Here is a 12,165-nt window from a genome sequence, read left to right on the forward strand (position 1 = left end):
AACTAGGTTGCTGCTTTGTCTATTGGATAAGGGCGGTTGGCTGGAGACAGTACAGGGGGAGGAAGCTTTCACAGAGGCCCAGGTTCGATCCCCCCGGTCCCCACCAGGAGTAATCCCTGAGCATAGCCCAGCGTGGTCAAAAGGAAAGAGTGATGACAGGCTTGGTGTGTGGGTCTGTTGCCAGCCTCACTCAATAAAATAGTATAGTGATAACAATTTAGAAAATAACTCCTCGGAAACTTTTGTTTGGGGGCAGAGTGCCTCCCAAGCAGTGCTCATGCCCGGCTCCAGTGTGGGTGTGCAGTGCAAGGGGGTGCCCGGACAGTGAAGTAGGAGAGCTCAGGCCTCACACTCTGTGGCCACGGAATGTAAATGGCGCCCCAAGCTGGCTCTGTTGGCTCCACCACCTGCCACAGGAGCAGCATATCGGGGTCCTTATAAAACTCTGTTTTCTGGTGGGGGTTTCCCGAGCAGTGCTCTGGAGGCCACTACCTTCTGGGCCCACGTAGATGGGGAGGACGGCAGCCCCCTACTACCCCCCAAGCTGGGGCCTCTCCCTGGTGGGAAAGAAGCTGTCTGGGAGGGAGGTGCAGGGAGCCCCTGGCGAAGTGTTGATTTCTGAGACAACAATAGCTTAAGTCTCCAGCGTCTGTCCCCGGGCTTCTGTGCACCCCACCCCTTCGCTACAGGGAGGCTGCCTTGAACAATAGCAGATGCGAGCAGGGGACTATAGCGGAGATCCCACACAGGCGGCACCCTGACCCCCTCTGGGTGCCTCTGGGTGGGGATTCTTGGCGAGAGGGTGGGGCCTATTTTCTTCACTGCCTCCCTGGACCGAGTCAGAGTGGCCTAGAGGGGTGCAGCACATGCCTTCTATGCTCCAGGCACCCCAGAAAGGAGAAACAACCTCTTGGTGGTCCTGATGGCGTGACGCCCCTCCCTGTCCTGATGTATTCCCAGCTCCTTGTGGTGTCGGACTTGTTCACGGAGCGCAGCCAGTTTGAGATGATGTATGTGACCCTGATGGAACTGCGGAGAGCACACCCCGCTGAGGATGAGATCCTGCTTCAATACCTGGTGCCCGCCACCTGCAAGGCGGCTGCTGTCCTTGGCATGGTGAGCGGTACCCCACCTGTCCAGCCGGCCCTGACTTCCCCTCTGCTCTGACTGCGGCAGACTGTCCCCAAGCCACAGCCTAGAACAGGTCCCTCGCCACTCTCCTGGATGGCCTTGAGCCCTGTGCTACCATCCACAGGACCTTGAGGTCACACCATCTGGGAGCCATCGCCACAGAAGGGGCTTTTCTTCTCATTGTCCTTCAGCATTGCCTCGGCCGCATCCTCCAGCTGTCAAGGGAGCCTGTTTGAAGGCCCAAGCAGGCTGTGTCATGCAGGGCCAGCCCCGGGGTCCTGTCTACACCGGCCCCTTGCAGAGTCCCTCCTCTTTCCTAAATTCAGCGCACCCCTCCTTGGGCAGGAGTCATCGCCATGTGCACATAGGCACTGCTGGGGAGGGGCACAGAGCCCTGGGCCAGTCTGCAACATATGTACATGTCGCATCTCTGCTCACAGATACACAGGGCCGGAGCTATAGGACAGCAGGGAGAGTGTTTAACTTGAACGCGACCGACCTAGGTTCGATCCCTGGAACCCATAGGGTCTCCTGAGCACCGCCAGGAGTGATTCCTGGGCACAGAACCAGGAAAAGCCCTGAGCATCACTGGGTGCCCCCCTCCCCCAAAAAACAACAACAAAAGCAGGTGCCTATACATGCGCACATACAGTCACATAATTACACACGCAGACACGCAGGCGTGCACACGCACACAGGTATGGGCACACGCAGACGAGCACGTGTGTGCACATACAGACCCACAAACACCAGCATGCATGAACACACAGACACAGGCGTGCATACACACCCCGAGTGAGCCTCCACGAGCAGCTCTTCCAGGGACAGACCCCACATGGGTTCTTCTAGCCCCGTCTCAGGTCCAGGAGGAGGAGACTCGGGGTGTGACTCTCAGGCTTCTGCTGGGAGGTAGCTCCCAGGGCACAGGCTCAGCCAGCCCACACGCCTGCCAGGCCCCAATAGGCATGTGAGGCGGTGCAGACAGCTGTGGTGGTGTTGGTGTTGGTGTGTGTGTGTGTGCGCGCGCATGCAATAAGCCCCACCCGTGCATGCGCCCCAGGACAAGGCTGTGGCCGAGCCTGTGAGCCGGCTGCTGGAGAGCGCGCTGCGGAGCAGCCACCTGCCCAGCAAGATTGGGGCCCTGCATGGCGTCCTCTACGTGCTGGAGTGTGACCTGCTGGACGACACTGCCAAGCAGCTCATCCCGGTTGTCAGCGACTACGTTCTCTCCAATCTCAAGGCCGTGGCCCAGTAAGTGGCCCCGGGTGCGGGGCTGGAGCAGGGGTGGGCATGGGCTGGCTCACCACTGCGGGCGCCTCAGCCACACTGTGTCCTTGGCCTCCAGCTGCGTGAACGTCCACAGCCAGCAGCACGTGCTGGTGACCTGTGCCACCGCCTTCTACCTGATCGAGAACTACCCTCTGGATGTGGGGCCCGAGTTCTCAGCATCCATCATACAGGTGAGTGCCAGGGCCCTCTTGCCGCGGGCCTGCTGGTCAGGGCTGTGCCACCATGGGCCCTCTCCTCCCGTCCAGATGTGTGGGGTGATGCTGTCGGCCAGTGAGGAGGCCACCCCGTCCATCGTCTACCACTGCGTGCTGCGGGGCCTGGAGCGCCTCCTGCTGTCCGAGCAGCTCTCCCGGCTGGACTCTGAGTCCCTGGTGAAGCTGAGCGTGGACAGAATCAACGTGCACAGCCCACACCGCGCCCTGGCGGCCCTGGGCCTGATGCTCACCTGCATGTACACAGGTGAGCGCAGCTGGGGCTGGCCAGGGTGCCCCAGGCCTCCCGTCACTCCCAGGGCATTCTAGAGCCCGCAGCAGGGTGACAGGGCATCACTGCCCCGTCCGGGCTGGGGACAGTCATTTAGCAGTGCTGACACTGTGTTCCAGGAAAGGAGAAGATAAGCCCCGGCAGGGCCCCTGAGCCCAGCCCAGCTTCCCCGGACAGCGAGTCAGTGATCGTGGCCATGGAGCGTGTTTCCGTGCTCTTCGACAGGTAGGAGACAGGCGCTCCTGCCACGACGGCAAGTTGCCCAAGACCTTTGGGGGTGCGGGACTCACATGAACGCCGTACCCTCCACTCTGAGGGGCTCCATGCAGGCCTCTGTCTCTGTGGGCCCTTTCCTGTGGCCCTCCCTGCTCCGTGCCGTGGGTCATGTACAAAGCCAGGACCTCGCCACCAGAGATGGGCGGTAGCTGGCAGAGGCCTGCAGACAGACTAGGTACTCAAGGGGGGGAGGTGCAGGCAGGGGCTTAGGCCCCTGAAATGCTGCTTGACAGGCAGCAGCAGCGTCCGGGCAGGTCGAATGGGACTGTCGCCATGGGGCAGGACCAGGGCCGGCAGGGCGAAGCCAGGAGCTGAGCACAGGGACAGGCTCAGCCTCCTGGGCCCAGCCGCAGGTTCAGCGTTGTCCTGCCGCTCTGTCCGCCCCTGACAGTGTTGTCTCCACAGGATCCGGAAGGGCTTTCCCTGTGAGGCCCGTGTGGCAGCGCGGATCCTGCCCCAGTTTCTCGACGACTTCTTCCCACCCCAGGACGTGATGAATAAAGTCATCGGGGAGTTTCTGTCCAACCAGCAGCCGTACCCACAGTTCATGGCCACTGTTGTGTACAAGGTGCGGCTGCAGCTCCTCCCCTCCCGGGGTAACCCACTCTTTCCAACACCCCACTGAGGCTGCCTCCGCCCCCTCTCAGGTCTTCCAGACGCTGCACAACACAGGCCAGTCATCCATGGTGCGGGACTGGGTCATGCTGTCGCTGTCCAATTTCACGCAGAGGACCCCAGTGGCCATGGCTGTGTGGAGTCTCTCCTGCTTCTTCATCAGCGCCTCGACCAGCCCGTGGGTGTCAGCCATGTATCCTTCCTGCCACCGCCTTCCCTGGGCCTGTCCCCACGGGCCAGGCTTTGCTCCTGTGCAGGCCGAAGCCCTCAGAGCGAAGAGCAGGGTCACAGGTTTCGGGAGTGGGCGCTGGAGGGGCAGCTCCCAAGGCTGCCTGCCCCTGAGCTCCAGCACAGCTGCTTTGCATTATCCTTTGTCCTGCCCGCCTCTTGCTGAGGATCCAGTTCCCACCCCCTGAGGCGGGCTGCCAAGAGGGGTGCATCCCCTAGACAGACCACAGAGCCTCCAGGCCAACGTCTGTCCTGGCACCAGGCCCGCCTTGCCCAGCGAGTCTGGGTGGGTGGGACTGAGGGAGGACCATGGTTCTGCCCTCAGTCGGCGGGAGCAGGGCCAGCAGGACGGCAGCTGTCAGCGCCGTGCGCCAGGGAGCCAGGCCAGGTAAGTGCCGCCCACAGGAGCCCAGCAGCGCCCCGTGTACACCAGGGGGACGAGCGACCCTGGGGGCAGCACGAGGCCGCAGCCGCCGGCAGATGAGACGGGTGGCGAGCAGTCCGGAGAGCCTGCATGGGCAGGACATTTCCCGCAGGTGCCGCCTTAACTCGCCCCCAGCCTCCCGCATGTGGTCAGCAGGATGGGCAAGCTGGAGCAAGTGGACATTAACCTCTTCTGCCTGGTGGCCACGGACTTCTACAGGCAGCAGATAGAGGAGGAACTGGACCGCCGGGCCTTTCAGTCGGTGTTTGAGGTGGTGGCGGCACCCGGGAACCCGTACCAGCGCCTGCTCACGTGCTTGCGGAACCTGCACGAGGGCGCCGCGTGCTAAGCACCCACCGGGGCGCAGGACGAATCCGCCCGCCACCAGCCGGTGCACCCACCTCGGCACCTGGGGCCACAGCGCCGGGGCGGATGAGCAGCAAGTCTTCCCCTTCCTGCTAGAGCTCATGTCCCGCCAGGCGCCCCTAACCTGCGTCTGGGACGCAGCACCCCACGCTTGGGGGGAGCCAGCAGCCCCCCTGTCCGCCTGGCCCAGAGAGCACTGCCTGTAGCTCCCCGAGAGGCTCCGGAAGCCAGGGGGCGGGGCGGGGCGGGCACTCGGGTGGGTTGCTGCCCGTGCGCCAAGGGATGCGGAGCCGGGTGGCTGAAACCAGATGCCCAGCCTCCTGCTTCCCTTTCTCTGTTCTCTTCTCAGGATTTAAACTTTAATGATATCAGTAAAGAGATTAATTTTAAGGTACCTCTCGACGCCGTCTAAGTGTGTGTCGCGAGGCCTGTGTTGCATGCGACAGTGCCATTCCCCTCTGCAGGGCTCACCGTGGTACTCTGGAGCTTGTCCAGAGGGCTCCTTTTTTATGTGCTCACATCCACTAGGCTGAGAGGGCACTCGGGTCCCCTCTCTGGGCCCCACGGAGCTAGTGCAGCTCAGCTGAGGTTCGCAGGGACACAGGCCTGGTGCTGCCAGTGTGCTGGGGTCCTGCCCTCCTTGCCTGCTCTCTGCTACAGCCCTCCTGATCAGGAGCGGGGCTTGGTGTTTGGGCTCTGTTGGAGAACTTTCCAGTCTCACGGCCCCCTGGGCCTTCATTGACTGCGGAGCCTCCTCCCTGTGTGAGTCGGGGGAGGGGCTCCCCATGTGAGCCGCTGGGCTCAGATGCCAAGTGCAGGGCCCCCTGCAGGCCACCTGGCCAGCTTTACTGCCTACTGACTGCTGCGAGCCGCTGGTGGGTGGGTGGGTGGGTGCTATCTCGAGTGCGGCCTGCAGAGGGCGCTGAGGTGTCAGCTACCCTTGTGGCTTCACGCCTGAACCGGCACTGGCCTTTCTGGCCTTTTCAATCATGGGGGGTGGGGGTTGGTCCACCTGCTCCCCTAGAGGGCCAGCCGTTTGTGCAGAGCAGCCTGCCCAAGCCTTTCTGCCCCTCACCAGCCCTCTGCAAGGGGTGCTGTAGCCAAGTCCCCCGGGGCTCCCCGCTGTAACCCATGCGGTTCCTCTGCCCCCTAGCGGTCTGCAGAGGGAGGGAGCCACCGAGGCCCGAGCCCCCGGGCCATGCCAAGTCAGCGGGCTGTGAACCGGCGTGCAGCCTCCCGAGCCCTGTTGCCGTTTGCCCCACTGTCGCCCACAAGCATGCTCCCCTGCAGGAAGGACGAAGTGCAGTCACCTCCAGAGAAAACGCGACACCCCAAAGCCCTCTGAGCCCTCATGGCGGGGGCATGTGCTGGACAGCATGGAATCTGTTTCCTTGTACATGGTGCCGCTGTGGGCCTGTGCCAGGATGGGACTGGGGGCAGCCGATGGCAGGACTGCCATCTTTGGGACTTACCCAGGGCGGGAACCGCAAAAGGTAGGTCCCTGCAGGGGCCTGGGAGGACCGGGGCCTTTTGCGCTGTCAGTCACTTGAATGCAGGGGAGCTGGCGTGCTGTCACACAGGGCACGAGGGTCTGGGCTCTGGCTTCCGCTGCACCCAGGACTGGGCAGCCGGGCTGTGATGGGCACTCCCGGAGCCCCATGGGGAGTGGGGACCGTGACTGTGGTCCCACCCACAGGCTGCTGCCAACATTGTACAACTGAATTAAAGGCAAAACCAACGTGCTGCGTGTGAGACTTGCTTTGGCGCCGGGGCATGTGGCTGCGTCACCGGGCTCTGCCTTCGTGTCCGCGTGCACCTGGGAAGAGGGGTCCACAGGGGCAGGGGTGCTCCCAGGGGGTGCACGCGACCGGCCAGCATCTTCCCCATTGCTGCTGTCTAGCCTCCGACCCACGCAGTGGGGTGCAACAGCGCCCTGCCTTCCTGGCCAGACACAAGCGCTGCCCAGCAAAGGGGCATCACCCCTCGCTCTGGGGGCTCCTTAGAGCTCAGTGCTCAGTGCTGTGGTAGCCATGGGTGCTGCTTTCCACACCTCAGACACCTGGCCGTGACCCCTCTCTCACTGGCCACCCGCCCTTCCCAGCGAGGCGGGGTCAGGGTCACCCGTGGACGGTGCTCCCGGCCAGTGCTGGTGCTCCCCATGGTGCCTTGCTTGAGGTTTACTCCACCTCTCCAAACTGGGTCCCGGGCAGCCAAGCCCCCCCCCATCCTAGTGGCAAGCCAAACCCTCAGCACAGCTGCCCTCCTCTGTGCCCATGCTTGTCCCCACCTGTCCCCTGCACCTCCAGTGTGCTCAGCACTAGTGCTCAGCAGAGGGTGGGGCCCCGTTTTCTCCGGAAGTTTGGCTTTCTCCAGGGCCCACCACCCACCCTCGCCCTTCACAGTCCCCGAGGCCTCCTGCCGTTTCCACCTTCCACCGGCACTGCACTCCCCATCCGTCAGGAGGCCCTGCCCCCAGGGCCAGGAAGGGTTGTGCAGGGCCTGATCCCAGCTGCAGGACCACCCCCAGGGCACTGGACTGCAGCGAAGGCCTGACTGCCTTCTCCCCGCAGGTGCCGCTCAAGCTGCCAACAGACCGAGCCCCCCGCCATGCAGCTGTGCCAAGGTACTAAGGAGCCCAGGCTGGGGGGCTGCTTCCCACCTCACTCCCCTGCTGCCCCCTCTGCCAACACCAAGTGGTCTCTCCCGGGCACCAGGCCAGGCACGGTGACCCCTGACCTCAAGGGAAAGGGGCTCCTACAGGGAGCGACAGCAGGGCCTGTCCCCAGGTTGCCCACTGCTGCCCTGGCACACACCTCTCCTCTCTCAAAGCCCAGACCACCCACTCGGGTCCCATGGAGGCTTTCGGCCTGCACTGGGATCCCCCTTTTCAGAGTTCACAGCCCTGGCAGACCCTGAGAGACCTAAGGTACAGTGACCCCCCCAGGCCCGCCACAGTCCAGACACCATGCTAGGGGGCAATTCCCTCGATTCAAAGGTTCTCCCTGCCCTGAACCCGCAGGTCTGCCGCGAAGCAAGGGACAGGCCTGGCTGCTGGTCTGTAGATGGAGTCCCCAGCCCACCCCAGCAGCCTTCTAGGCCAGTTAGGGTTGGGGCTCCCTGCGCCCAGCTGTGGCGATCCCTGAGGACAGCGCTCCCCTCTTGTCCCATGCATGATATCCCTACCCAGACCGCAGCCAGAGGGGTAAGCACCAGCCCAGCGTCTTGAGGGGAAGAGGCCGGGGACCCAACAGGGATGGCAGACTCGAAGGAGGGGCTTTAAGAACAAATAGGAGTTTGACAGTCTGAGGGATGTTAGGGTGGTTCCCAGAAAAGTGGGGGCTCCCTGAGCCTGGACCCCCTTTGTCAGCGTGAAGGAGACCCCACCTGATCCGCCCACTGCTGCCCAGCTGCCCAGCACGCCCACCTCAGCAGGGCAGGGCAGTGACAGGCCAGGCCGTGCTGGGGTCACACGGGCAAGTGACAGGACAGGACGTCCTCTGGGGCCTTGGGGGGATCCGCTCGGTGCCTCCCCGGCTCATCTGCCGCACCCCATCCAGGTGTTCTCTGTGCTCTGCCTTCTGGCCTGCTGCTGCTCTGTCCTTTCCTCTGTCCATCCATTCTGCCTGCCCCATGTCCTGTTGTTGCTCTTTCCTGCCTGGCCTCCGTCCCTCTGCCAGTTTCCTTTCTGTCCTCTGCCTCTTCTCTGACCAGGGCCTCACATCCTCCCTCCCTCTGTCCTGCTTCTGGCTTCAGCCCAGCTGCCCCCTACGTCCACGCCACTGGGCTCTCCCGGGGCACTGCGGGGAGGCTGGCCCGGAGGCCCCTGGTCTCCGGATGAGTGGGGCGTGGCCTGGCCTGGCCCTGGGCGGGAGTATTGATGGCCCGTCAGGGCAGCCTGATTCCTGTGCTTTCAGTTAAAAGGTTTCTGTTGTTGGAGCTTATGCAGTTGCTCTGTTGCTATGGAAACATGACATCAAAATGACGTTTCCCGTTTAAAAGCTTTTAACTAAATTCCTGCCTGTCAGATGTAGGCCCCATTTTGAGCGCCGAGCTGTCTTCCAGGAGCGGCTCGCCCCTAGCGGGGGCCAGGCACACCCCCTAAGCACTTGTACCCCACAGGTGCCTCCGGTATGGCTGCGGCCGAGGTGCCCGGCTACCTGGTGTCTCCCCAGGCGGAGAAGCACCGGCGGGCGCGCAACTGGACGGATGCAGAGATGCGCGGCCTCATGCTGGTCTGGGAGGAGTTCTTCGAGGAGCTGAAGCAGACCAAGCGCAACGCACGCGTCTACGAGAAGATGGCCAGCAAGCTGCTGGAGATGACGGGTGAGCGGCGGCTGGGAGAGGAGATCAAGATCAAGATCACCAACATGACCTTCCAGTACAGGTGGGTCCACCGCGCACTGGGACTGAGCCGGGTCACACACCCAAGCCTGCCTGGGGTCCCAGCCTGCTACTGCATCCGCCTCAGCAGCATCCCTGGTGGCCCCAGCCTGGCTGCTGGGTCAAACCCAACTGGGACTCTTAAGGGAAAGCTCCCGGGGTAGGAGCCAGCGTTGGCACTGCTGGACCACACTTCTGGCGCAGCAGGCCTGTCACAGTGCCAACAGGGTCACGGACGGGTCAAGGTCACTGGTAGGTCAAGGTCACCATACTGTCAGGGTCACAGGCAGGGACGGACCGAGTCGTGGGAGGAGCAAGCAGGAGCTAGGCCATGTGGGCGGCAGCTGCAAGGATGAAGTGACCTGGACAGCTGGGCAGGTTTGTCCCAGTGCCCCACTCCCTCGGGTCCCGGGCTGTGAGCAGGTCATCAAGAAGGCAGCAGAGGGGACGCAGGCCTCATGAACAGGCACTGGAGCCCGCCTTGTCGGCACCAAGTTGCCCAGTGCCCTGGAGGAGCAGCAGCCGTGTCTGTGCCACCAGGGTCATGGGCCATACCAGGAGCAGGCGCAGAGCCAGAATGTGGCTCGTGTCGGGTCTGGGGGCCCAGATACCAGGCGCCCGCCCGCCGCTACCTCCAGCTGCTGGCCGGCTCAGGATTCGTGGGCTAGGATCGGTGTCTGCTCGGCTATTTATTATTCATCTCAAGCGTCTCCAGGGCCCAGCGGAGAGCTCCTGTTGCACGCGAGGAGGCCCCTCAGCAGCAGGCTCCGTGCTGGGTGCTCCGGCCCCCGATTGGTGTCTTGGGACCACTCCTCAGGTTCCTGTGCTGGGGGAGGGGCTTCCACACATCCCACAGGCGTGCACTCCGAAAGGTCTGCGGGTCCTGCATGGCAGCACCCCAGGCTGAGGCAGCGCCCCGGGAGCCGTGGGGCCAAGGGCCAAGAGCCTCATCTTCGCACTCCCTCACCTCCCCGGGCTCTGCCAGGCCTGCCCGCAGAGAGAGTGTGCAGCTGCACTGAGTCGGGCCTGCTGCTCAGACCCAGGCCACATCGTAAGGGCACACGCTGCACTTGGCCCAGCACCTTCCTTAAATCCACCTGCATGGCAGCAGCTGCCTCTGAGCTCTCGGCTTTACCGATGTGAGGGCGGAAGGCTCAGAAAGGGTGACTAACAAAGGTCACACAGCAAAGTGGTGGCAACAGTGAGGCCTGCGATTCTCTGCTAAGGCAGGCCGAGATTCCACCTGAGCCAGGCCCAGCGTCGCCCCTCCGCTGGGTTCTCGGCTTCTCAGTCCTATGCCCCTGGGTCCTGGAGGTCTCTTGTTGGTCGGGGCAGTGCCTGCGGCGCCACACAGCACCAGGGCCCAGCCCCCCGTGGCAGTTTCTCTGGCACGTCTCATTTCAGGAAGTTAAAGTGCATGGCAGACAGCGAGTCCGTCCCGCCCGACTGGCCCTATTACCTCGCCATCGACAGGATCCTGGCCAAGGTGCCTGAGTCCTATGACGGTAAACTGGCTGACAGCCAGCAGCCCGGGCCCTCCACATCCCAGACCGAGGCCTCCCTGTCACCCTCCGCCAAATCCACCCCTGTGTACGTGCCATACAAGCAGTGCTCATACGAGGGCCGCTGCCAGGACGCCGGCTCCGACTCCTCCAGCTCACTCTCCCTCAAGTTCAGGTCTGCGGCGGCCCCCCATGCCACCCCGCTCCCTCCTGCCCCCTTCCCACTCCTCCATTCCTCCGTCCCCTTCATGCTCTGTCCTCTTTCCCTCCTTCCTCTCCCCTTCCGCCCTCCTTTCTTCCGTCCTCCTCCCTCCCCTTCCCCTTGACTTCCTCTTCCTTTCTTCCTCCCTTCCCTCTTCATCCTTCCTTCCTCCCTCCTCCCTGCTCCCTTTCCCCCTTCTCTCTTCCTTCTGGGCCCCCTCTGTCCCCCTTCCCCGCTCTTCCCTCCTTCCGCGCCCCACACCCCGCACCGCACAGCACAGCGCTGGCGGGGCATCTCGCGGTTCAGCGGGCGGCGTTCCCAGCGTGGCCACGATCCCCACGCGGTGCCCGTGCTTGCAGGTCGGATGAGCGGCTGCTGAAGAAGCGCAAGGCGCCAGGCTGCCCCCTGCAGAGGAAGAAGCTGCGGGTGCTGGAGGCCATGCTGGACGAGCAGCGCAAGCTCAGCCGTGCAGTGGAGGAGACGTGCCGTGAGGTGCGCCGCGTGCTGGATCAGCAGAACCTGCTGCAGGTGCAGAGCCTCCAGCTGCAGGAGCGCATGATGAGCCTGCTGGAGCGCATCATCGCCAAGTCCAGCGCGTGAGCGGCCTGGAGCACGACAGCACCAGGCCCAGTGCTCCCGAGCGTGTCAGCGCCTAGTCCAGTGCGTGAGTGGCCCAGAGCACGTCAGCGCCAGGCCCAGCGCCTCGGAGCACGTCAGCGCCAGGCCGAGCCCCCTGGAGCACATCAGCACCAGGCCGAGCCTCCCCAGAGCGCATCAGCACCAGGCCCAGTACTGTGGCCACCCTGGGCTAGACTAGGGGCTCTCGTAGTCCCACTCCCAACATCTGACCAGGCCCCAGACCTGTGCCAGGCCATTCCCCCATGAGAACATTCTAGAATCCACTCTCTGGTATAATCACTCTCCACGATACTTGAAGATGGCTTTTGATATTAAATGTGTAATTTTGCATCACTGCCTCGATCACAGTGCACTCACACTGGCTGGGAGCAGGCACCAGGTGCCAGTCCCCCACATGTGGGTCTGGTGCACTGGGGCAGGGGAAGCTTGGCAGCCAGGATGAAGTCACAGAGAGGACCCCATTGTTGTACTCACTTCTGCTGCAACTGTCACCTTGAAATCACCTGGCCCCTGAGCTGCGCTTGTGCTGGGGGCCGTGGGCTGAGTGCCGTGGATCGGGTGCAGTGGCTGTGTTCACTGACTGGATGCAGTGGGCTAGGTACAGTAGGCTGGGTGCAAAGGGCTGGGGC

General features: G+C 63.3%; 2 protein-coding genes across 5 annotated transcripts in view; both read left to right on the forward strand.

Annotated features, from left to right (window-relative positions):
- HTT (huntingtin) overlaps positions 1-5,330 on the forward strand; it is a 110,799-nt gene extending 105,469 nt beyond the window's left edge. For all 3 annotated transcript variants that reach the window (XM_056132659.1, XM_056132660.1, XM_056132661.1), the window contains 8 exons: positions 961-1,116; positions 2,192-2,382; positions 2,477-2,591; positions 2,667-2,880; positions 3,024-3,129; positions 3,586-3,748; positions 3,828-3,988; positions 4,583-5,330. In XM_056132659.1, the coding sequence (XP_055988634.1) occupies positions 961-1,116; positions 2,192-2,382; positions 2,477-2,591; positions 2,667-2,880; positions 3,024-3,129; positions 3,586-3,748; positions 3,828-3,988; positions 4,583-4,796 (1,320 nt within the window). In that variant the 3' untranslated portion in view covers positions 4,797-5,330. The remainder of the gene's footprint in view (positions 1-960; positions 1,117-2,191; positions 2,383-2,476; positions 2,592-2,666; positions 2,881-3,023; positions 3,130-3,585; positions 3,749-3,827; positions 3,989-4,582) is intronic.
- A 2,086-nt stretch (positions 5,331-7,416) lies between these two features.
- Positions 7,417-11,533, forward strand: MSANTD1 (Myb/SANT DNA binding domain containing 1). 2 transcript variants are annotated; one of them, XM_056133012.1, is made up of 4 exons: positions 7,417-7,436; positions 8,933-9,197; positions 10,598-10,870; positions 11,257-11,533. In XM_056133012.1, exons 1-4 carry the CDS (start codon positions 7,421-7,423, stop codon positions 11,495-11,497), a joined length of 795 nt encoding a protein of 264 aa, XP_055988987.1. In that variant the 5' UTR covers positions 7,417-7,420; the 3' UTR covers positions 11,498-11,533. The 2 variants fall into 2 exon arrangements, with proteins under 2 accessions (XP_055988987.1, XP_055988988.1); XM_056133013.1 differs by having other exon boundaries at positions 10,667-10,870.
- The last annotated feature ends 632 nt before the right edge of the window (positions 11,534-12,165 follow it).

This window comes from Sorex fumeus, unplaced genomic scaffold, assembly GCF_029834395.1.
Source record: "Sorex fumeus unplaced genomic scaffold, SorFum_2.1 ptg000095l, whole genome shotgun sequence".
NCBI classification, from domain to species: Eukaryota; Metazoa; Chordata; class Mammalia; order Eulipotyphla; family Soricidae; genus Sorex; species Sorex fumeus.